General features: G+C 38.4%; 1 protein-coding gene across 1 annotated transcript in view; it reads right to left on the bottom strand.

Annotated features, from left to right (window-relative positions):
• FAF1 (Fas associated factor 1) overlaps positions 1-24787 on the bottom strand; it is a 379742-nt gene that overhangs the window by 154585 nt on the left and 200370 nt on the right. The window contains exon 8 of the mRNA XM_074265977.1: positions 10903-10989. Within this exon, the coding sequence (XP_074122078.1) occupies positions 10903-10989 (87 nt within the window). The remainder of the gene's footprint in view (positions 1-10902; positions 10990-24787) is intronic.

Raw genomic sequence — 24787 nt, 5'->3', positions numbered from 1 at the left:
GAACTTCAGATGTCTGTAGGACATCCAGTCTGAGATGCCGAATAGGCATTCAATAGGAGGGAGAGGAGATGTACAAAGCAAAAAAGATTATAAAAATGCCATTGCGGGCAGGCTGGTAGTGATGGGGTGGTACTAATAACAGGAAAGGAACTAAAAGGAGCTAAGGATTCCAGGGGGCAGAGAGACAGTGCTCCAGGCATGGGGGGCTAGCCTATGCAAAGAAGCAGAAATAGGCTATGGGATGCCTCAGGAAACATCCCGCAGTTAGATCTGGATGTAATGAAAACTATGTGAAAAGAATCAAAGTGAAATCAGTCTGAAACATCCAATGGATGTGACTCATTTTTAATGTCCAACAGAGCAAGCAGTGTCCATTTTATCCTGGAGGCAACAGAGGGCACTGAAACAGGGGAGCAACATGCTCAGCCGAGAACAGGGAAGGATTCTGAGGAGGTCTGAGGGCCAGAATTGGAGAGAAAATAGAGTGTGGCACATAGACTTTAGGTTCCCTATCCAGTTTAAAGTGAAGTCCTCTGGAAAGCACAAAGAGGAGGAGTGCGCTAAGTGACAGAGAAGTTACAAGGAGGAGAGAGAGAGTTGATCAAGAGAGAAAACAGGTAAATGTGCAGCAGAGAGAGCCCACATGAAAACATCTTTGTCTCCCATTCATTGTCTGGCAGCATTTTTGCCATGTCTCATCTATCACAATGTGGAGAAATCAATCAGGAGGAACTGTGTACTAAAGGTTGGTAAGCTTTCTTCACAATAACCTCATAAGGCTGGTAGTGATCTATTAACACCCTCATTTTACACATAGGGGAACCAAGGTTCAGAGAAGGGAAGGGATTTATCCAAGGTCATATTCCTCCTTTTCCATCTAGCTGCACGCATTAAGGACTTCTCTGATTTCTCACCAGATGCCCATCCATAGGAAACCTCATCATCATACAATCTCCAATACAGCCACGGAACTCAGACCTCTGATTGAAGAGTGGAGCCATGAACTTCTCAACCTTTCCAATAGATTGTAAGCTCCTTGAGATCGGGAACTGATTTTCTTTTTCATAATTCTAATTCCAGGGCTAGCACAGTGCCCATAATAGATTCTTTTTTTCAAATTATTTTTTATTAAAGTTTTTTTTTTTTATTTTCAAAACATATGCATGGATAATTTTTCAACATGAATCCTTGTAAAACCTTGTGTTCCACTTTCCCCCTTCCCCCACACCCTCCCCTAGATAGCAAGTAATCCAATACCATAATAGGTTGTTAACAAATGGCTATTGGCTGCTGGCAATCACTGTCATCCAGGTGGTAGCAGATCTAAACCTCCTAGAAAGCTCTGAATATAAGAGATGAAGGGGAGGGGCAGAAGAGAACAAAATCCAATTCTCAAACCCAATTCCCCTACCCCCCATTTCCTTGCTTTTACAATGAATAAATGTGATAAATACACAGAAAACAAATGAAAAGATAGACAGGACATTTAGTTGGCACTTTGTGTCACTGTGCTAAGCCCCAGGGATACAAATAGAAGAAAAAAGATAGAAAAGTTCTACCTGCAAGCAATTTACATTCTTAAAAGGGAAGAGAACATATAAAATGGAACCAAAAAGCAGGGATAAGAGGGCAAGTTGGAAAAGTCCGGGATCAGAAGCAAAGCTGGGTGAGACCGGCCTGGGCACTTCCTCCAGCAGAAGCTGAGGTAGAAACTCATCAGTGGGAGACGGGGCAAGTATAGGGACAGACATTTCCAAGGTGAGAAAAGAGAACTGAGGGCACAGGCAGAGCAGACCATCATCAATCTCTTCTATTAGTATCAATCGTGTCAGGTTTTGCTGCTCTATTCGGAGTACCACACGTTCTAATGCAGAAATTAACATCCCAAATCCTTTCTTCCCGGCCTATGATTTCATTGGATCCTCACAACGGCCTTGTGAGGAAGATACGGTGAGGATTATTATCCCTAATTGACAAATGAAGAACCTGAGGCTCTGAGAGATGAAATGCCCAGTACAAACGAGGCTAGATATGCCCGTCCAATTATGAACATAATCCCTCCAAAATTGATATTTAAATGTTCTCAGTGCATGAAATGACACATGCACAATACTGTGGATGACCAAGACAGTAAAAGAAGAGGAGGCCCCAACACAAGAGTGTGCTGACAGGACAGTGAACACCCCACTTGGAGGAGGAGACTTGGGGTACCAGCCACTGTGGGCACCAGGGAAGAACTAGGGCCAGGTGGGTCAGGGCATGTCAGGGGGATATAGAGCTCTGCTTTGGAGGTGGCAAGCTTTTGCTCATTTGGAGGCATTCTGGCAGAGATCAACAAGGATACTTTCAAGGGGATTTGAACTAAATGGCCAGAGTTCCCTTTCACCTGGGAGAGCCAGCAATCCTCTGGGTATACATCTGTCCAGGCTCATTAAACCCATGCTTGATATATAAAATAGAATACATGCTGGGGCTGTAAGGATGGGCTACCCTAGATTCAAACAGAGAAAAGACAGAGCTCTTTGGAGTGAAACTCCCACTAAACACAGGCACTTCTGAAACCTGACTTTTTCTTCTATGTGACTTCATAGTTTTGTGATAATCTCATTTTTACTTGAAAGAAAACCTCAGGACCCTGAATCCATTAATCAATATGTTGTTAATCAGAGCCACAGAATCACAGATCTGGAAAGGATCTCAGAGAATACTTAATTCAGTATATAATTGTATAGAAATACCATCTTCAATAACCTTTAAGGTCCCTTAAATCCCTTCTTGCTCTAAATCTAAGGTGTTAGTTATTTAGCTTTGGTTTAAACACCTGTGATGGACAGCCTAAGCAGTCAAGTCTATTTTTAACAGCTTTAATTATGGGGAAATTTTTCCTAACATCTAGCTGAAATGTTCCTCTTTGTAACTGGCTCCTATTGCTCCTGGTTATACCTTCAAAGCTGAGCAGAACAAGACTCAGCCCTCTTTTACATGATGAAGACAGTTCTCATTTTGAGATTCAGAAAACCTGAGTTTAAGTCCCATCTTGGACTCTTAGAAACTATGGATGTGAACATATCATTAAACTTGTCAGTTCCAATCCTGGGATCTGTAAAGTAGGAGAATTATATTTACAGTATCTGCAGCAGAAATTTAAGAATGAATGAATGAAAAACTTTGAAGAGGACCAATCTCTGTATTAAGTGATGGAAATATAAATAGTCAAGTCAATAAGCATGTATTAAGCTCCTCCAATGTGCCAGGTTGCATGCTAAGAGCTGAGAGTACAGACAAAGGCAAAAACAGTCCTTGCCCTCAAGGCGCTCACAGTCTAATGGGTGAAGATAACGTGTGAACAGCTATGTATAAAGATATATATGAATGGATGGATGGATGTGTTTGTGTGTGTATATGTGTGTGTATACACACACATATACAAACACACACAGAAATTAAAGAGAAGAAGGCATACCATGAAGGAGGGTGAGGAAAGGCTTCTTATAGAAGGTAGCATTTTAACTAAAAAATAAAATCCAGAGAATAGAAGTGATGAGGAATAAGAGAATCAGTGGAGCTTTATAGAGTTTCCAAATGAAGTGTCTTGTGTAAGGAACAACAGAAGAGTCAGGGTCACTGGATCACAGAGCACATCAAGGGGAGTAAGGTATAAGAAAAAAAGACTGGAAAAGTAGGAAAGGGGCCAGTTCATAAGAGCTTTAAAGGTCAAACCAAGGATTTCATATTTATTCTTGGAGGTGATGGAGAACCACTAGAGTTTATAATGAAATTGTATAGAAGTTGAGAAGAGAAGGACAGAGGCCTAAGGGGTCTGAATGACACCTAAATATCATGCTCCCATCCAAGGTCATCTACAATGAAGGACCTTGATTTGAATGGCGAAGCAACAAAAGAGACAGGAGTATCTAAACAGGAGGGAACACAAAACTAAAAGCAACTCAGTTCATACTGATGGGGGAAATGGAAGAAATGATTGAATTTTAACTGAAGACAAGAAAAATGTAGAGGGGAGGAGAGGTTGGCAAGGTCTCCCCCCTTCCTTGGAGACTGGACTGGATGATATGCATGGGAAAGATCTCAAAGCCACAGTTCAAGTCCAGATCTTCTCTTGACCAGCTTCCAATCATATGAACCTATGATCAGCTTTTGCTGACAGATGGTAAAACTGAGGCCCACAGGAGATAGTGGTTTGCCTATCAACATGAAGGGATGTGAGTAAGCGGCAAGGTCTGAGAAGCTCTAAGGCTATTCTTGAGAACCTGACCATGGGAGCGGCACAAAAAAAGCTGTCCAACAGCAGTAATTCAATACCCATTCCTTGGGTCAATAAACTGTAGAAGTCCATAATGGGAACTACCCCACCCCTACCATTCCTCAATTGTACTTCTAAATATTGGCAGATCAACCTCATCTTGGTTTCTATTTCCCCTCAAGTTATAGCCCTGATTCTGACTCTTTGCTAGATTCCTTTGGAACTTTATCCCTCTTCAACTTATCTCCTTGACTCTGTCTGACTCTGCTAGATTCCCCTGGAATTAGCCCTCAGTCTAACAGCAGCATAATTTCTTCTTGCTTCTGCCCCTTTGCTAACTTCCTTTGGAATAAATCTTTGCCCCTTAAAAAAGACTGAGTGCAAATTGTTTCACCAAACCTACAACACAGACTGAGGGGGGAACCCTAATCTTGTTGGGGTGTCTTTGTCCTCAATAATCACCCAGGCAAGTAAGTGGCAGAGGTGGCTCTGCAGCGCAGCAAAGATCTACGGGCTCCCAGTTCTCTGTTTTGACCACTATCACATACACAAGATACTGCCCCCAGGACCTTTTGATGCAATAGCTGGTGGAGAAAGGGGCACTCCACTGAAGTTTGCTGCTAATGAACCTTATTAAAAAACATCCTTATCTGGCACAAGGAAGAAATTGTTCAGGTGGTTCCCCAGAAAGTTAAACCTTCTTAGGTATTAAGTTATGGCACATTAATGTGCAAAGAAATTAATTCTATATTTTGCTGGTAACACAGTCAGAACTGTTTACACAGCTGACACATCCCAGCTGCACCCTACGGGAGCAGCCAAGCTGGGAGAATGATTTTGCTTCATAGCAGATGCCTCAACTTTTGCAATTTCAACAGAAAGGACAAAGAGGAATACAAGCAACAATGTCAAACATGAACAAGAGAATAATGAGCTTCAAGCTGACAAGGCCCTGCAAAGGAAGGTTTGTATGTCATTTATCTGGCTGAAACATCAATATGAAGCTCTTCAGTCAGGAGCCATTTGGTTAAATTCTAAGATGTGCCATTGGCTGTTCTGTCAGGCCTTGCACCTGGGCCTAGATGACTGGCCCTTTTGGAAAGAATGTTGGATGTGCACTCCCAAGAGCTGGGTTCAAATTCCACCTCTGCTCCTAACTATGTAGATAATCCTTCCTCTCTGTGGGGAGGAGGTCAGTTTTCTCCAGCAGAAAAGGAGGAACTTGTACCCTTCCCCAGTTCTAAATCCTGTGATTCTAAACTATACAGTTCAAATCTCTATTGATTAAGTGTGTCCTAAGTGCTGGGGATACCAAGCAGAAAGCAAGCTGGTCCTTGTTCTAATGTGGCTTGCATTCTGTCCGGGAAAGGGAGCTGAAAAGCCAAAATAGAGAAGAGCAAAAGGTATCTGGCAGGGAGTTAGCAGCTCAGCCAGTAGAGGAGTGGAGCTATGGGTGGCCTGTGGCTCCTGAATGTGGAGGTTCTGGGAGGAGCCAGCCAATCGCACAACACTTGGAGAAGAGATGGAACAGCAATGGGAGGTGCTTTCACTGACCCCCTTCCCCAAGAGCTTTCATGGGGAAGAAGAAACCTGGCTCAGTGGAACGAGCCTGTGCTCTGGAGGCAGTTTTAGCTAGAGCCCAGACGGATGAATAGGGGCAGATACCTTCCTCTCCTTGCATTTCCCTTTCTTCCTCAGCAAGAGGAGAAGGTTGGACTCAAAGGCCTCCAAGGAGCTCAGGTCTTATACATAAAAGGAAAAGCTACAACTAAGGGTAGAAATTGCCTTGAGGCGAATGTGAGCACCCTAAAATGAAGAGTCTATGGAATGAAGAAGGGCACTGCAGGGTTATGGATTGTCACAATAGGAAGTGAGTTCTGTCACTGGGGAGAAGACTGATGACCCAAGTACATAGCTCACCTTTTAAAGAAAGAACTCTTCTAGTTGCTTAACTTCTAAAGTTCAAGTATCCACAAATTATATTTAGAAAGAGCAACAGTAACAATAGGATGAAATTCAATTTAAAGAAACAAGACATGTAGTTGTCTCATCTGTAACATGGGGATACCATCAGTCACCAGGAGGGAGTTTTATTTCTTCCGGTTTTATTGTAATTTCACCTTACTTTTTCATTTCATTTTCTACTCTCTTCTTTTTAGTCACAACTAAAGGTTTATCAATTTTAGTAGTCTTTTTAAATAACTTTTAGATTCATAATTTCTACAGCTGTTTTTTTTTTTTTCCTTTCTTTTCTTTTTTTTTGTAGGACAGCAAGGTGGTGCCAGGACTGAAGTAAAAAAGAATTATTTTCTTGAATTCAAATCTGGCCTAAGACACTTAGTATCTGTCCTGGGCAAGTCACTTAACCCTATTTGCTTCAGTTTTCTCTTTGGGTAAATAAGCTGGAGAAAGAAAAGTCAAATTACTCCAGTATCTTTGTCAAGAAAACCCCTAATGAAATCATAAAAAATCAGATACAACTGAAAAACTTCTGAACAATAGCTTTTTAACTGCCAAGTTAATCTATTTCTCCTCTAATTTTTAATATCTCCATTTTGGTACATATTTTAGGTTTATTGGTTGGCTTTGTGTGTGTGTGTGTGTTTTTTTTTTTTAAGCACATTCAGTTCATTAATCTTTTCTTTCTCTATTTTGTTAATTTATGTTTGTGGGAATTCAATTTGCTTTAGATGAATTCCAGAAATTCTGGTATTTTATTTCATTATTATTTTCTTTAATATAATTATTATTTCTATAATTTGTTTTTTTGAGCACTCATTATTTAAGATTTCATTGTCTTCTATTTGGGTCTGTGTCTTTTGTTTGTAGTCTCTGGACTAATGACCATTTTTATTACATTATGGTCTATAAAAGATGTATTTACTAATCTGGGTGGTAGTTTTTTTTTTTTTGTTTGTTTTTTTTAACATCCATTTGGAACATCCCCGTGCCCTTGTACACAGTCAAATTTCCTTAAAATTTTTGTTTTCCCCATGTAAAAATCTGTTTTTGGTTGTTTTTGTTGTTGTTGTTGTTATGCATGTACATTCATTTATTTTTTATTTTTTATTTTTTTTTACATATTTCCACATGTATCGTGCTGGGAAAAAAAATCAGAACAAAAGAGGAAAAACATGAGAAAAAAAATGCAAGGGGAAAAATGTGAACATAACATGTTGATTTATATTCAGTTCTCTCTTTGGATTACTGAATTGCTGAGGAACTAAATCTATCATAGTTGATCATGGCACAATTTTGTAACTATATACAATATTTTCCTGGTTCTGCTTATTTCACTCAGCATCAGTTCATGTAAATCCAGGTCCTTCTAAAATCAATCTTTTATACAACAAAAATATTCCATTACTTTCATATCATAACTTATTATTCCCAATTGGTGAGTATCTACTTATTTTCCAATTATTTGTCGCTACAAAAATTTTGCACATGTGGATCCTTTTTGCTCTTTATGATTTCTTTGGCTTACAGCATAGTCAGTTTTTTTTTGTTTTTTTTTTTTTATAAAAATTCCATATTGTGTTGAGAAAAATGCAAAAATGCACTTTTGTAATACCAATTTAGAAGACACTATAAATAAGTCTTTTAGCTTTTGCTTCTCCAGTACTTTGTCCAATTATATATTTTCTTCTTTGTTTATCTTTCTGTAACATTTATCTAAAACTGAGATATCTAGTCATTGAAATATGTCACTATTTTACTACTGTCTATATCTCAGTTAATATTTCCTTTGTAAATTTGAATTATGTTTAATACTGATGTTGACTTATTATCTGTGGTTCTTTTCAATATAATGTTGTTTCCTTGTTTTTCCTATTTTTTTAAATGTTTATTTTTGCTTTATCAGATATTCTGATTGTAAATCCTATTATTTAGGACTCATTTAATGCATAAGAATTTTCCCCATAGAGCCTTAGTTTTACTCTGTGTATGTCTTTGTTTTTTTTGGTTTTTTTTTTTCCCTGAGGCTGGGATTAAGTGACTTGCCCAGGATCACACAGCTAGGAAGTATTAAGTGTCTGAGACCACATTTGAACTCAAGTCCTCCAGAATTGAAGGCTGGTGCTCTATCCACTGCACCACCTAGCTGCCCCTGTCTTTGTTTTTTAAATGTTTCTTGGGAGCAACAGATTATGGGATTTTGCTTTCTTATCCAATCTATCATTCTTTTTCATCTTATTGGATTATTTAATAATTCATATTTAAAATTATAACTTAAGTTTATTATGTTTTCCTTTACTTGCCTCTAAAATTGTTTTTTCCCCCAAGATATGATTCTTTCTTCTTTTGCTGTAATTATATATAAGTACTATAGATATCTCCTCATTTATGTTAGCTTCGTTTTTTTTAAGGTAGTCCTATTTTTAATTGGCTCGTTTCCCTTTATTCCTGAGTTCCCTTCCTCCCATTTGTTACCCTCTTCCCTTTGAAGATTTGCTTATTTAGTTTCCTTTTCTTTTCAGCTTTTATCTGTTTATTTAATTCTCTTGTCACCCTCCCCATCTCAGTCAAGAAAAATCTACCTCCTCTTTTCCTCTTCAACTTGTCCTGTTTATTAATTTTTTAAATTTCACTTTCTGTACCGCTTTCCAGGAAGAACTGTCCCTCATTCTCTTCATTATTCATCCTTTGTTTCTGTCAATTCTAGAACCTCATTTTCAGGCTCATTGCCCCTTTACTTATCTAGTGTCTCTCTATTTTCTACATTCCTCATGAAATCAAAATTTCTAAAGTTCCCACTCTTTCCCTTCCATTTTAAGCACTCTTTCATTCTCTTGTTGAGCCTGTTCCCAGATACTCTTTTCTGGTGTGCCTCATTCTAAAGATCTATTATTTTAGAGGCTACAAAACCTATGTCAAAGTATATCACATTTTATTCTGTTAGAAAAAAAGTGACTAGCTATAAATATCACTAAGAAAGAACATAGTCAAAAGTGTCACTATATTAAAAGGGGAAAATTTTTTAAAGAAAATAAAAAGTATTGTTTATTTTTCAAACAGTTATGCTAGTTTTGCTTAAGACATAAGATAGGAGAGCCAAACTTATAATTATTTCTTGGCTATACAAGTCCACTTTTAAACCCTTATTTACTTTTTACTTTAGACTTAATTTTAGATTTTGGGGGACATATTTTCATTTTGGATTCACAGATCACTAATGAACTCTTGCAGATAGGGTAACACAGTCCAGCAAGTCAAAATAAAAGTGCCTATTTATGAGCAATCTCTTGGTAGAGCACTGAATGGAGGATGAGGACAAAGCAAACTTATCAGATTATCTAAAGAAAACTAGCAAGGTGACAGAAAGATTACAGTGATCTAAGATGATAGAACTTAAAATTTTCAGATTAAATGTAACCTAGTCCAGTCAATCTTTTCCAATTCCATTTAAATCATTCAAATACCTATACTGTTCCTACAATATACATTGTGCTCAGCATGGGCTGAGATATAAAGTTTTTAAGAACAGGATTACTATTCTCAAGAAGTTTGTAGTCCAATGTAACAGAAAAGGCACTGAACTTTAAGTTAGAAGAACCCAGTTTATGTCTCAGCTCTGCCATGTTCTAGCCTTAATAACTTGGGTGACTGACTTCAGTTTCTTGAAGGTCATGTTCTCTATCTGTGAAATGGGGATAAAGATACTTACACCATATCTATCAATATCATAAAGCTATTCTGAGCAAAGTGTTTGGAAACCCTTTAAGAACTCCATGAATGTGAGTTCTTAAACTTTATTAGGGGTTAGACCACTAATTCTAACTAAGCTAAATGCTTTGCAAACGAGATGATTGGTTAATAAATACAAATAAATCTCTAAATGTCCTTGTGTTGCTGTATAGCTATGGAGACATATTTGAAAGTCCCCACTGTTTATTGTCACACCCAAGTGCCCTAGCCACCATCTGAAGAGGACCGAGTCAAGAAGGCTCATCTTTGATTTTTCTTTTTTACCTTGAACGTCTCATTCCTAAAGAACATGACAAGATACTAGATATGGCGACAAATCTCAGCAGGCAATCCTACTTTCATGGGAGCTATTTCACATCAGAGGAATGTGGCTTAACTAAAAGATTATTAGTCTGCCTCTATCTGGATTCTTGTTTTGTTGTTCAATCATTTTCAGTTTTGTCCTATTCTTTGTGACCCCATTTGGGTTTTGGGGAGCAAGATATTGGAATAGTCTGACATTTCCTTTTCCAGATCATTTTCCAGCTGAGGAAACTGAGGCAAAAGGGTTAATGGTTTGCCCAGAGCCACAGCTATTCAATGTCTAACGCCAGATCTGGACTGAGGAAAATGATTCTTCCTGACTCCAGACCTGGCACTCCATCCACTGACTACCAAGCTACCTGGATTCTTTTATCCTGTGGTAGCCCCTAAGGTGCTCGGGGCTTCAGTCACCTCTTCTCTGAAATGGAAAGGCCCTGCCTGCCTTTTTCATGGAAGAAACCCATGAGTGCTTAACACTTTGTATCAGAGGAAGAGTTCTGTGATTTGTACCATTCCATTCTAGCACAGTTTGACTGGCACAGATCCTTCAATGGAATAATCACATAACTGGCACCAAGCAGAAAAAAGAACGATGAAAAGGGCACACGCTGAATAATGCTGCTACTTACCGAGTCATCTGTGGCTGAAGGTGGCCAGCCTTCCCATAACTGATGGCGAACAGGGATACTAGTAAGGTCATATACATTCCTTTTTACCTGTTAGGAAAAAAAAAAAAAAAAGTAAAAATAAATACATTATTAACATGTTTTCAATAAAGATGAGAAACACTTTCCTACACATTTCATTTCCAAACATTCTTCTACTAGATAAGCCAGTATAAAGGTGAGAACTAGGTTTTACTTTGTCTCTCCCTTGGACACAGACACAAACAGTAGATATCTAATAAGTGCTTGTTGAATTGATGTTTTCATAGAAATTTTCCACTGTCTCATTTATATGAAAACTGCAAGAAAATGAAATACAAACTCGAAAGAAAAAAAAAGCCACATACAAAGATCAGAGGCATTGAATCTTTGGTCTTGTGGCCTTTTGGAGGTAGACGGAATCTTAGGGATTACCAAGCCCAGTCCACTCTTCTTATAAATGAATTAAGAGTCTTATCCTCCAGAATCCTAAAATCAAAAGCTGCTCTAACAATGAAAACTATCCACAAATTCAGTGAGAATTATCATAAGAAGGAGTGGATTTTAGTGGAATCTGGATAAGCACATGTGGAGAATAGGGCAGAGGGGCTAAGGTGGAAGATGCACTAGATATACTAGACATGCCCTAAGATCTACCAGCTTTGATATCTTGGGATTCAGGAAACCTTCAATTGCTCTTCTGTGCATGGGTGCTATCAAGTTTTGTTTTATTTTTATTTCCAAAAATTCTAGGTCTACGTTTAACCAACAGGGTCACAGACTTGAGAGATAGAATGGACCTAAATTGACCAGTCCAACCTTTTCATTTTACAAACTTAGAAGGGAAGCAACTTGGCCAAAGTCACCTGAGGTATAAAGCAAAAAAATCCAAGATTCTAAGCACACATCCATAACTAGTGCTTCTTCAATAAGTGCACATAGAGACTCAGTAGGAGGCAGACACCCTGAGATATTTGTAGGCAATTTTACAATTATTTGTGGGGTTTTTTCTTCTACTTTATAAATAAGATTTTAAAAGCTTGAAGAGGAGCAACTCATTACACAGCCACTCTTTAGAATTTCACCTGGAAGCAAAATTCACTTGAATAATTAAGACAATATTTTTTATCCAATAGAGGTTTCAGATATGGAGGGGAAAATCTTTATGAAAATGAAGCAAGAGAAGAGACAGGATATAGACTATTATAAAATTTTAAGCACCCCAAATTTCAAAAAGCATTTTCTCACTATTATTATTATAGGATTCTGATCTAGCATTTAAAAAATAAGACAATCATAATTTTATATGAAATAAATACAGCTTTATTTTGAAATTCTCTTGAATAGAAAAACAAAAATCTTTTGAATACATTCACTATTTTACTGAAGTCTTCCAAAGTTCACAGTATGCTACTTATATTATAGACTACAGCTTATATTATAGACTAGATTGCTTATTCCATGAAGGCAAGCCCATGTTTCACCTAAACTTTGCATTTCCTCTCACCCCCTGATATACATAGTGCTTTGGCACACAGTGGGTGCTTAATAAATATTTGTTCTTGTATTATCTTTGGATACTGAAAGGGGGTTACAAGAAAAAGATCAACAGAAGGTAATGGGATGTAGGACTGAGATCTGATCATCTAAAATAGCACTTCTTAAACTTTTTCCACTGGAAAATCCTTTTCATCTAAGAAATTTTTATGTGACTCTGGGCATATATAAATATGTGTACAAATCAAACATTTACTATTAATAAATCATAATTTTGCAACCCCCACATTCAGTTGCAAGACAACCACATGAGGCCACAAAGTATAAGAAATTGGGATCTAAAAGAATCTTCCCTTTCCTGAGTAGTACACATTAATTCCACTTCTACTTCCTTCTTGTAAATAATAGATGAAATTTAAAATTTACAAAAAAAATTTTTTCTTTTAAATTTTCAACTTAAATGGAAAATGAAAAAAAAAAAAAATACTGCCATGTCCCCAGCAAAATATAAGAGGATTCAAAATATAAAATGACAATAAAACATTTCAAGAAAGCTTATATAATACTAAAAATTATGTTCAGAGCTGTCCCTCTTATTCTTGTTAGTTTTCTTTTGTTTTCTGCTGTGCACTTTTTATTCTTTTTTTTCTTCCTTTCTTTTCCCTCATCCCCAAGAAAGCAAGGATACACAACACACACACACACCATATAGATAAATACATACACAGATATATATAGAGAGATATAGATATACATATCTATAATTATACACATATACACAGAAGATAACATTTCAATCAATTCTCCTAATGGAAAAACACAAGCCTAACATTAAGCTTCGGCAACAGTAAAAATAAGTGTTCCCTACTTTCTAGAGTTGGAATTCAGTACAGAATGCGTTACACAATGAGATTTCAATGAAGAAAACAAAGGATATTCATTCGTGTTTTTAAAACTCAGAAGCCTTAAGTATCATGTTGTCTAATTACAGCATTTTGTATCACATTACTTTTTATTATATGTAAACACATCTAAGTCACCTTTCCAGCAAAACAGGGAAATATGTTCACAGGGGAAAAGTAAGGAACTCAATCTATTTTTTTATCTCTAATATACACCTGTGAAAAGAGAATGGGGAGAGGAGAGCTGGAGGGCTTGGAACAAGGTTTGATCCCCACTGAATTTCAAACAAACAGCTATTCTTCAGAGCTCCATAGCATGGGGCCAGTCTGCCATGTGCTAATATTTAGTTCAGTCACACTGAGGTTAGGAATTGTCATTCGTCAGTATTGACCCTACAGTATCCCAACCATATGTAACACTGCTAATCTTTTCGAGTGTTGACTCTCTGACACTATTTGCCATGCTAAGGGCTTGGAAAGATATTTGAGAAATGTAAGGTCCCACATTTATAACACGGAGGGGGTGGCAAATATGGCAAAGATAAAATCACTTCTTGCTTCAAGAGAAAAACTTCCTTTATTGCAGGAGTGCTCATTGGGCCTCCATGGGACTTGCTTTTGCTTTTATATTTAGATAACTATCAATATAATTGGTTTCCTTTGTAATTTGCTATCTTTTATTTTATACATTTAAAAACATGATGCTGAGGAGCCCCCTAGCTTCACCAAATGAACTGCCTAAAGAGTACAGAGAACAAAACAGAATGAAGATGCCTTTCTGTAATGGCACAGAGAAGTGTCTTTTTAAAAATAAGACTGAAAAATCATGTGAGTGACGCACACTAGGAAGTACTTATCCAAACATTAGCTGGCTGTACATCAGGATAGAAATGAAACGCTACTCTCTGAGGATGGACAAACACACACACACACACACACACACACACACACACACACACACGACTTGGATTCTTCACATTCCATTTTCATTCCAAAACATAAAACGACAGGGGCATTATGAAATGAACAGTAACTCATCTCTAACCGCTCCAAACTCTGTAACATTCCTCTGCTGTCCTCAGCTTTTAAAGGCATTTACACCCTCATTAAGTGTGTTCAATTGGGACAAAGTGCAATGCCAAACTGATGTGCAGAACAAAATGATCAAAGTTAAAGTGATTTTAGCCAACACACAAGTATTATGGTTGCTTTGTTTCCTGGGAGGACATGGGTTAAGTGAGCTGCCACAGAATCAGCAAGTTCTTCCACACAGAGGGAGAAGTCTTCAGGGAGGGAACCATGTAAAATCTGTCAGGTCTCGGTCTGATTATACCCACCATTGCAAGGGCTAAATTTGCAACTGTATTTTGAAATGCATCTGGAAGAGTCTATTGCTTAACCATTATCTTTGATCAACTATTTTAAGGAAAATGTACTTATTTTTCCAACAAAATCTACCCTTATCAATCTCATAATCACATACAGATTTTTACTAGGATAATTGTTAAATGACAAAAACTCAAGATAGATGCAGTTAACACTGAACTGATGGAGACATTACAAACTCCCCTCTTTCTCTTTATTAACTGTTATATTTAATTAACATTTAAAGTTGTAATTCTGCAGGGAAGAGAAAATCCAAAAAGCACACAAAGCAATGGTAAAAATTATTCTGGTCAGGAAAAATTAGCATTCACAGAGAATGCGGGAAACACAGCCCAGCTGTGAAGATGATGGGGTGGGCAGATCATGTTCAAGTCATCGTTGAAATTGATCAAGGACTTGGTGCCTCTCCTAGCAGGCTGGGGGTGGTGCCTGCTGGCACGCTTGACTGCCATTGCTGGACAGATTTCATCTTTGTAGACTCGCACAAAATTCTCTCTACGCACAAGTGCCACTTCCCAGGGCAATGTTTCCCAAGGGCCTTTTTGTCTTACACGCTTTCTTTGATCAGCACTGGCTTAGGATCATGCTCACCCTCCGTGGTCTTTTCAAATCTGGTCTTGCATTAAACTCTAAATCGACATGGTCTCAGGATACAAGAATCCGCAAATGTTTCAATTAGGTCTGAATGTTGTTTAGTAATGACTTGGATAAAATTAACGTTCATTCAAATGTTCGTGTTCTGCTGGAGAATTTGTTCCATATCAAACATGCCAAATGAAAGGACAAGTTTTTAGAGGTGACTTTGCTGGTAAAATTTAATTCCTTTTCAATTCTTTTAATTTAAACAGTTGTGCCATATCTAACAAAATACATAATTAGAGAACTTAAAAGAGAACTGAATTTAGTAGGACCTACTCTAGTGCCAATATTGTTTTTCAATAGAAAAACACTTGCTTCTTGCAATAATCTAAGATAAAAAAATTATAAATTAATCTTGATATCAAATTCATGGTGTTTTTTGCACTAAAAACAATACTGAGGGAAAGATGGCTTACCTAACTTCTTATATATTATACACATTATATTATCAACTTTTATCAATAGGAAAATATTAAATGCCCATTTAAGAATGTGATTCTTATTAAAAAAAAAAAAAAAGTTGACAGCTAAACATTATATATTTTAGTGAAAATTCCTTTAAAAATTCAGTAGAATTTCTCAGGAAATAACTGGATAGATAACATTTTAATTGGATCATAGAATATATAAAGCATTTTCCTCATAAAAGGCTGATGCTCTTTCTATCAAGGCTAAATAAATAAATAAATAGATAAATAAATAGATAGATAAATAAATAAATAAATAAATAAATAAATAAATAAATAAATAAATAAATAAATAAATTAATTCTCAAGAGAACAGGCTTTGTGGTACAGAATGATCACTGGCTGGAAGACTTGATTTTGCCCTTTGCTGTTTCCTAAATATTGTGTGACTCTGGGCTCAACTCTTCTCTCTCGGTCTCAGTTTACTTATTTTGCACAAAAAGAAAGGATATAGTCTATCTGCAAACCAAAGGCACTTTTTAGCTCTGACAGATATTCCATGATTCCAGAGAAAACAAAAAGAATTCAGGATGAAAGAAATAAAAGGAAAAGAGAGATGTAAAAAGATTACTGATTCTCTAATTGAATTGTACCTAAATGTTAAAAACTAGAATGGCACAGTGTTCTACACAGACTAAGTTTAATTATTTGCAGATTAATTGATAGAGCTAATGAATGGATGAATACTCCTAGCTGATACCTAAGGAATGGACTTGCTGCACAACAACTAAGACTTTAAAAACCCTCCAGTACACTAATTATGTTCAGGTCTTGGTTTTCAGCTAGTCCCTGTTCCCTAAGTTCTCCATGAAAGGCTCGAGGAAAGGAACAAAGCCAAGGGCTTGAGATTCAGCGTATTTCTCAAACACTTCTCACCTGCCTGGAAGAATCTTTCTCCCCGCCCCCCCCCCTTCCTAAGTGTGCTTAAGCCATAATCTCACATGGTATGAGCTTCCCCAAATTGCAAGTTAAAACTCTCCTTAAAAAGCCCTTTGTAACAAACAAATTTTAACTATTGAGGATAAGGGAAATACAAAGGTGGCATCTGTAATCAAATATTCAGCCACTTCATGGCAGATGGGTGGACCTATGTGATAGGTGATAAACTTGAATTCAATGTGCCAAGAATTTCTTTTCATTCGCTGCTAGAAAGATTGGGTAATTTTCTTCCCATAATAAAAGGAAAGGAAGAGAGAAAGAGAAAGACAACAGGAAAGGAAAAGGGGAAAAGAAGGAAAAGATGTAGACCAATCTTTTCCTGGCAAATAAAAATGTTGTTTCAAGTAACAGGGCTGGAGTGGTTTTTGTTGTTATTATTTTTGTAGTGTTTAAAGCATGTGTGACATTGCCAATGTTCTGCCAACCAAAAACAACTTGCAGGTTAACATTAGTAATTAACATTATTATGCTAGTATCGAGGGCAATTTTGAATCCTAGAGTGCAAATGTCCAAAGCAGGTTTACATCCTACGGGAGAGTAGCTAGAACAAATATGACATAAAGAGGAGTTCAACAAATCATATACCCAAATTATTTTTATTATACTATTATAGGGAAACTGGGCTTACAACTTACTAGTGCTTGGACTAGAATCAATGTGAAGGAGCCATAATTTGCTCTTGAATCTCAAGGAGGAAAAGAATGACACAGTGAAGTCCCCTCTTCCCAACATACCCTTCATTTGCGTTTGCTATGAACTCTTTTTAGCTAGGTTCTGTCCTGGTCTTACTATGACCAGTCAAATTCCTCAAAGGAGATATGTACAATTCTACCTCCAATTCTTCCTATTACTCCTGGAATCACAATATAAGCTAGTCCTCATCAGTCAACTGAAGCTGTCCTCTCAGCTTCAGTCCTCATCCTCCTTCAGCTGACCAGGCTGGCCAATCCTGTCAGACATGTTCTAAATTTTCAAGTCTTGCTCTTCTATGATACTAGTTCTACTGGTCCTTCTTTAATTCTTTCATCTCCCCTTCTTTATTTTCTTCAATGGCTCTTCTTTATTCTGCTGGTCCCTAAATGAGGTAACTTCTCAAGGTCTGTCCCTTGGAAGCCCATCTTTTTTTTCTTTTTTTTGGGGGGGGGGGTTTCAGAATAATTGTCCCCTAGTCCTAACCACTTTTGGAGCATCAGTTTTATTCACTTTGTCAGGTGCTGGGGATGAAATAGTGAGACAAAGATGAGATAAACACAGACTTACTTTCAAGGAGCTTATAATCTAACAGGAGAGGGGAAATAAGAATATGACATGTCCAAGTGAACAAAGTGTCAAGTCTGAAGAGGCAGAAGTTGCTTTGAGCAAGAGAGAAATTACATTCGATGATCTACTAGAATGTCTCACCTAGATGGTTCCTCAAGATGCTCAAAACTAAAGTAATCCTATAAGAGGCTCATCAGTCCCCATTGTCCTAATCATCCCTAGTAGAAACCTCAGAACTATCTGACCTTTTGCTGTCCCAAGCTCTGGCAGGTTGTAAGCCATCCCAGAAGATCTGGAAGGCAGCTGCACAACAGACTACAAGCCTGCCACCTAAAGTCAAGAGGAACAGCAGCAAGTCTCCTCACCAGAGACATTAGGGTTCAAACCACAGGAATTCAATGAACCACCTAAGAAGGCATCACCAGCATTAACTCATTTCTCCCAATGTGATTTATTTACAAAATGTTTTCCTACAACCATCCTGTGAGTTAAGAAGTATAAAGATTATTATATTCATTTTGGAAATGGAAAAACTGGAAGAAGAAAAAAAAAAAAAAGCTCAATAAAAAGCCAATAGAGATCTGAGAAAGGATTCAAACCCAGGTCTTTGATTCCCAAGTCTGGGCTCTACCCAACGTAGCCCATTTCTAATGGATTATTCTGACTAGGAATGTCAGTGGTTCTTCTACAGGAAGACCTCCATTCTGTTGGCACTCTGCGCGAAAGAAAAGCACATGAATATGGCACAACACACCCCAGGTCCCAGGTTCTGAGGACAAAAATAAGCAGCATCTCTCAAATCTCATAACAGTCTGGCAGAGAGCCCACAGGCTAGACTTGAAGTCAGGAAAGTATGAGCCAAGTTTTTCTATGCGGCATACTAGTGGTGTGTGATCCTGGGCGAGCCACTTAGCCCTAGGTGCTTCTAGAACTAAGTCACAAACACACTGATTCTATTTAAATATGTTCATTACCAAGAGCCATTTATGGGTCAGGTACACGGGGGAGACAAAGACAGATAGATACACACACACACACACACCACTGTGTCTGTCAACAAGGAGTTGGCAATGTTTTCCCTTGGAAAGAGTTCTTCAAGCTAAAGAAATTACTTATGCTTCCTGAATTTGTGGATTAATACTTTCATGGAAATCGAAACCATAAACGGAAAACACTGAGCCTTCCATCTTGAATTACATTTATCGCTACCCCCTGCCAGTCCGCCTAAGTACATCTCAATAGAAGTCTTTTTGAGCTTCTTGCCCCCAGCCAATGGCCTCTATGGCCTCTGCATTTTTCTTGGGTGCCTTCATATGCTTTACATCATTAGGTGGCCCATGTATCACACCTGAGATAGAGCATGAGCTCCTTGGGGACAGGGGCCAAGCCTCCTCTGGCTACAATCTGGCTCTTACCAGTACCCCTTCCTCAGAAAGCAAAACTATCATCCTACTAATCCCAAGAAACGACTCTCAAATTGCCCTACTCAGTATACCATCAAGGAAACTGACTACCCTACAATCACTTCTAGGGAGAAAGATGCCAGAAAAAATACTAATAGTTCATATAATGCAAATATAATTCTCCCCACTTTACAGACAGGACACGCTAAGGATTCTAGTGAAGGAAAGTTAATTTGCTCAAATCCTGCAGAGCCAAGGCTTGAACCCTAGTCTCCTGATTTAACACCTACTACACTCCATAATACTGCCTAGAAGTAATTCTAGTTAGAACAAGAGTCGAGTCACAGAAGAAATGATTGGAAAAATCTTTTTAAAAATGTATGGAAACACTCTAGAAGAATTTCCTAACCATTCCTTTTAATATAATGAACCTTAGAATTATATAAACAAGCCATGAAATGATAAGAATATTTTGATTTTTTAAAGGATTAAACAGCCTAAAATACAAGCAAACTGGACATGAAAAAATACACGAGCATGAGACAGGAGTCTTGCCAGGGATCCAGAGAGCTGGATCTTTGTGTGATCTTTATATCCCCTCCAATCGTGCTGTAATTCAGCCGCAGCGGCTTTCACACCACTCCCAATTCCATGTCTTTGCATAGAATGTAGCTGCACCTGTCCCTGCTGGTTTCCTAAACCATGTACTTGTACTTGATGTACTTGAAGACTCAGATAAAATCTCTTTCAAGATGTTTTCCCAGCCATCTCCAGACTGAAGAATATCTCTTCCTCTGAGATGATTACCTCTAATTTCTTGTTTAGTCAATTAGTCTGTTTGGGGTTTTCTTGGCAAAGATACTGGAGTGACTTGCCCCATTTCCTTCTCTGGTTCATTTTATAGATGAGGAAACTGAGGCAAACAAGGTGAAGTGATTTGCCCAGGGTCACATGGCTAGTAGTCTGATTTGACCTCAGGCCCTCCTGATTCTGGGCCTGGCACTCTATCCACAGGGCCACCTTGTTGCATACTTCCAATTTACCTGGTGTCTGTGTCATATTTGCTTTTAGTCTCCCTTATTAGGAAGGGAGTTCCCTGAGGGCATGAACTATTTCTGCATTACTGATATCCCTAGCACTAACCATAGTGCTTCAGGAATAGTAAGTGCCATTAGATAAATGGTGGTCCTACCTTAGCCCCTCACTCCCTGAAGCTCTAAGGACCTCTTTCTTCTCTGGGCCTCAGGTTTCCCCAGTACCAGAGAGTTGCATTGGATGAGCTCAAAGATCCCTTCCCTCTACTGCTCAGTCTCCCATGCTCAGCAGATGATTTTTCTGGTATTTTTCTGCAAGAACATTTTGATTCCACTGGGCAGACATGCTGGCTGTTCTTTTAGCGGGGTGGAATAAGGTAGAAGTGACCTGTCAAAGTGGCCTGGAGCTTGCGCCCCTGCCACGGAAGCAGATGGTCCTGTGCACAACAGTGCAATTGCAACTGGAGAAGAGAGGCTGGTCCAAGCTGTCAATTAGTAAGAAAATGCTCTTCTGGAAGGGCTGTCAAACAGCCCCATTTGCCAGAGCAAACAGTGATTGTTATTTTTTCAACCAGCACTATTGACTTCTCAGGAAGAGAGAGGGGTCTTGGTGTCAAATGCCTGTTGGCATACGAGGTATCCGGAGATGAAAATGCTCAGAGGAAAACAAGTCAGGCTCAAAGCAGGAGGCCGGATTCAAACTCGTCTTTTTATGCAGCATCTGGGGGAGGGTCTGGGCCTTTTCTTCTACAGCCTCAGCATCTTTTCCCAGTTGACTGTCCCACTCCCCACCCCCATTTTTATTCTGAAATTGATGTAAGAGTCATGACTGGGATCAGAGAACATGGAAAGAGAATGTGGAACAGGACACAGAAAACCTGTCTGGGGGCTCATGTGGGGGAGGGTAGGAGAAGGGTTATAGTTCTAGTCCAGGCTCCTCGGGGCTCCAAGTCAGAAACATCTTCCCTCCTCCCCTTAGCCTGTAGGAAGCTTTCTTTAGATTCTAGCCCTAGGCTAAAGGCTTTCCTAGGGGAAAAAAACACTCTCCCCTGAAATCTAAAGGTTCCCATCAGAAAGGTGGGCTTATCCACCCATCTCTCCCAAACTGCTTCTGATGGACTTAAAAAAAAAAGTAAAACAGATATACAATCACTTCTCCCCCATGGAATATAAGCTCTTTTAAGATAGGGACTATTTCCCTTTTGGAATCCAAGCAAGGCCTGGTTAGTTGGTTGTTGTCCCTTGTTCTCAGAGGGCCCAAATGACATCACTAAGTTCGGGTCAATGTGCTGTGTGTCCAATTGTGACTGCTCAGACCAGGATGGGCTCAGATGACTCTAAGCCAACAGATCAGGCACAAGAGTCCATGTGAACATCTGGAAGGGAGATGGCTCTAAATTTGCATATCTCATGTTTTTAGACATACATCTTTCAGGACATATATACATATATATATATAGTAGATGCTTATTATGTTGAGTAGAATGAACAAGAAAGCATTTATTAAGCAATTATTGTGGGCAAAGCTCTAGTTATGAGCTAGAGATATAAATACCCTCAAGGAATTTCTATTCTCCTGGGAGAAATTCTACATAGAGGAGACAGGAGAGTTCAGAGCAATAGTAAAGTGGATGTAGTACCAGTTGGATGGACGAGAAATCAGTACCCCACAGAAGAGTTCTGTGTAGGATGAGGAGCAAGGGGTGAATGGAAGGAAGTATGGCTGGGGTCTTCTGCAAACAGTGGACCAGGAGAGGCCCTTGTACTAGTTGGCATAAATGGAGAAACTAAAACCTGCAGAAGAGGGTTTCTGGTTTCAGATGGCAATGAGAGAGTAGAAGGAGAAGAGGATAAAGATGAAGAAGATTTGGCAGAAAAAGGAGCAGTGGATGAAACGCAAATACATGACTGAACGGATGAGAATTTATTAAGCACTATGTAAGTCTTTAGGGTACAAAAAAAAAAAAAGCAGCAGCAGCAAGTAAAGCAACTGGTCCTTTTAAAAGTACTATTAAGTCTCTCATAAGAGGCTCTGATATATGGGAAAAAATTGTTAATCAAAACCGTACAAAATGATGGGTACTTCAAGAAGTACTTGGCTGCCTCTTCCTGTGGTTCTTTAGGAAAAAATGAGATGTCCACTCAGTCCTGCTCAGGGCACATATAGGCTGTATTAGATTGGCTGCAAAAGCTTTTGATTTTTTTTTTTTTTTTAAGCTGGGACTCTCATACTTAACCTCTTTTGCCTCAGTTTCCACATCTGTAAAATGAGGATTGTATAAAAAAAAGAACTTAGCTCACAAGGCTGCTATAAGGCTAAAATGAGTATATAATACCCTGTATAAAATACCCTGCATACCTCACATTGCTATGTAAATGCTTGCTATAATGATATATCTGGTGTTAGAGTGTAAGCTCCTAGACTTTAGCAGCTACCCCTCTTCTTTCTGCCTGCACCTGAGGACTTAGTACAATGCCTGCATTGTCACATGGTGAGCAATAAAGATTTGTTGATTGCTTTATTGGGTGACTTCATTACACATACTTTCTCCAAAATGGCCTTGGAGGTATGTAGTCTCAGAATTAGTATATTTACTATACAGCTGGGGAATCTGAAGCCAGGAAGGAAGGGCTTTGTCTAGGGCCTGCCAGGGCACAGAACGGGTTTTCAATCTGCCTGCTGCCACACACTGCCCAGGCTCATGAAGAAGCCAGGATGGTATCAAAACACTGACCTGAGGGGTTTGCCAACAGTGAGCTGTCGTGTTTTTTGACTCCCGACTCCCAAATGACATTGAAAACTCAAAATAAGACATTCCAAGAGGCTTTGATGTGGCCATCCCATTCACTTGTGTGTCTCAGGAACAGTCCCATTTCTCTTTGCATCCATAATGCCGAGCACAAAGTCTCACACAGGAGTCAGAACTCCACAGATCTTTATGGAGAAGAATTAGAGTCTGTGACCAGAAATCTCATCTCTCTGCTCTAGCGGTGGCACATTCTGGGAGCAATCAGGGAGCAAAACCTGGACTCTGAATTACCAGGGCCTCTATTCTGGTGGAAACGAGGGAGCCTTCAAATCGAACACACTCAAGTCTCCTGTTATAAAAATTACTCCTATTTGTTCACTAACAAAGCTATTCTTAGCTCATCCCTGCCATAACCTGCTCTATTCAAAAACATATGGGAAAGGACATTAACTAACCAGTGCAAACCATAGGCTGGTGGTATTAGTGGCTCCGCACTGCACAGCCCTATTCATCCCACCCCCTCCCTTGTTTAATCTATCATTAAGAAGCAGTGACCCTACACTAAATTTAAAACAGATCCTTCCTTCCTCCCATGCTTAAATTCACATACTTCTCTAGCTGGGGATGCCCTCGAGTATTAGCAACTCGACAGGGTTTCTCTAATCTCAGCTCTCAACTATGTCACGCTAGAGAGCCAAGAAATTGCTGTTTTACATCTCCACACCAAAGGTTTCCATAAGAAAAAAAAAAGAGAGAGAGAGAGAGACCATATAATTTACTTAATAAGATAAAGGAGCAAAATCTCCACTTAACAAGTATTTGATTGGGTACAGTCAACATGGTCTGTGTTGACACTGTCATTCGTAGACCCTGTTGTAAAAAATTAACACTCTTGTATTATTTCATCCCTATTAATGGCCAAGTGCCCCAGAGAGTTTTAAATCATGATCCTATTGCCAAATGTCGAATGATCTTAATTAAGGAAAAAATGTCAAGGGTATATTAGTCAAGAAAAAGAGAACATTTTTACTTTAAATATGTTCTTTATTAAAAATTGTCTGTGAATTTGGATAATTGTCCACATTAGGATCTCTACAAACTATTATTCATTTCCAGAGTATATGTCATTTGGGAGTGAACAAAATTCCAGGACAATTGGTAAAGCATGATAGACTAAAGAATGATTTGGGGGGAAAGGGCTGAATAAAAACATGCATTTCTGATGCTGTTGTATGTGACTGAACAAAGTATTTTACGATAATTCATCTGTATAAAGAAGTCAGAGAATTACATTTTTAAATGACAAATACCAGAGTTAAAAGGAATCTCAGAGTCATCTAACCCAAACTCTTCTCAAAATACATCCCCAGCAAGTAGTTGTTTGCTTTCTTCTAAACATAGACACTTGCCCAATAGAGACAGTTCAATGTATTTGTTGTTCATTGCTATGTTGGAACAAATTCTTTTTTTTTTTTTTTTTTTTTTTGGCAAATAATGGAATCTTAAAAGTAGGGCCCAAGGTAAACTGAATCCATTTGAACTACAAATTTGACAAATAACCAATTTGTATATAATTTGACTTAAAAAAATGTT

The sequence above is a fragment of the Sminthopsis crassicaudata genome, chromosome 4 (genome assembly GCF_048593235.1).
Source record: "Sminthopsis crassicaudata isolate SCR6 chromosome 4, ASM4859323v1, whole genome shotgun sequence".
NCBI classification, from domain to species: domain Eukaryota; kingdom Metazoa; phylum Chordata; class Mammalia; order Dasyuromorphia; family Dasyuridae; genus Sminthopsis; species Sminthopsis crassicaudata.
Note: the sequence above shows the minus strand (reverse complement) of the source record. Positions and strands in the feature narration are given on the sequence as shown.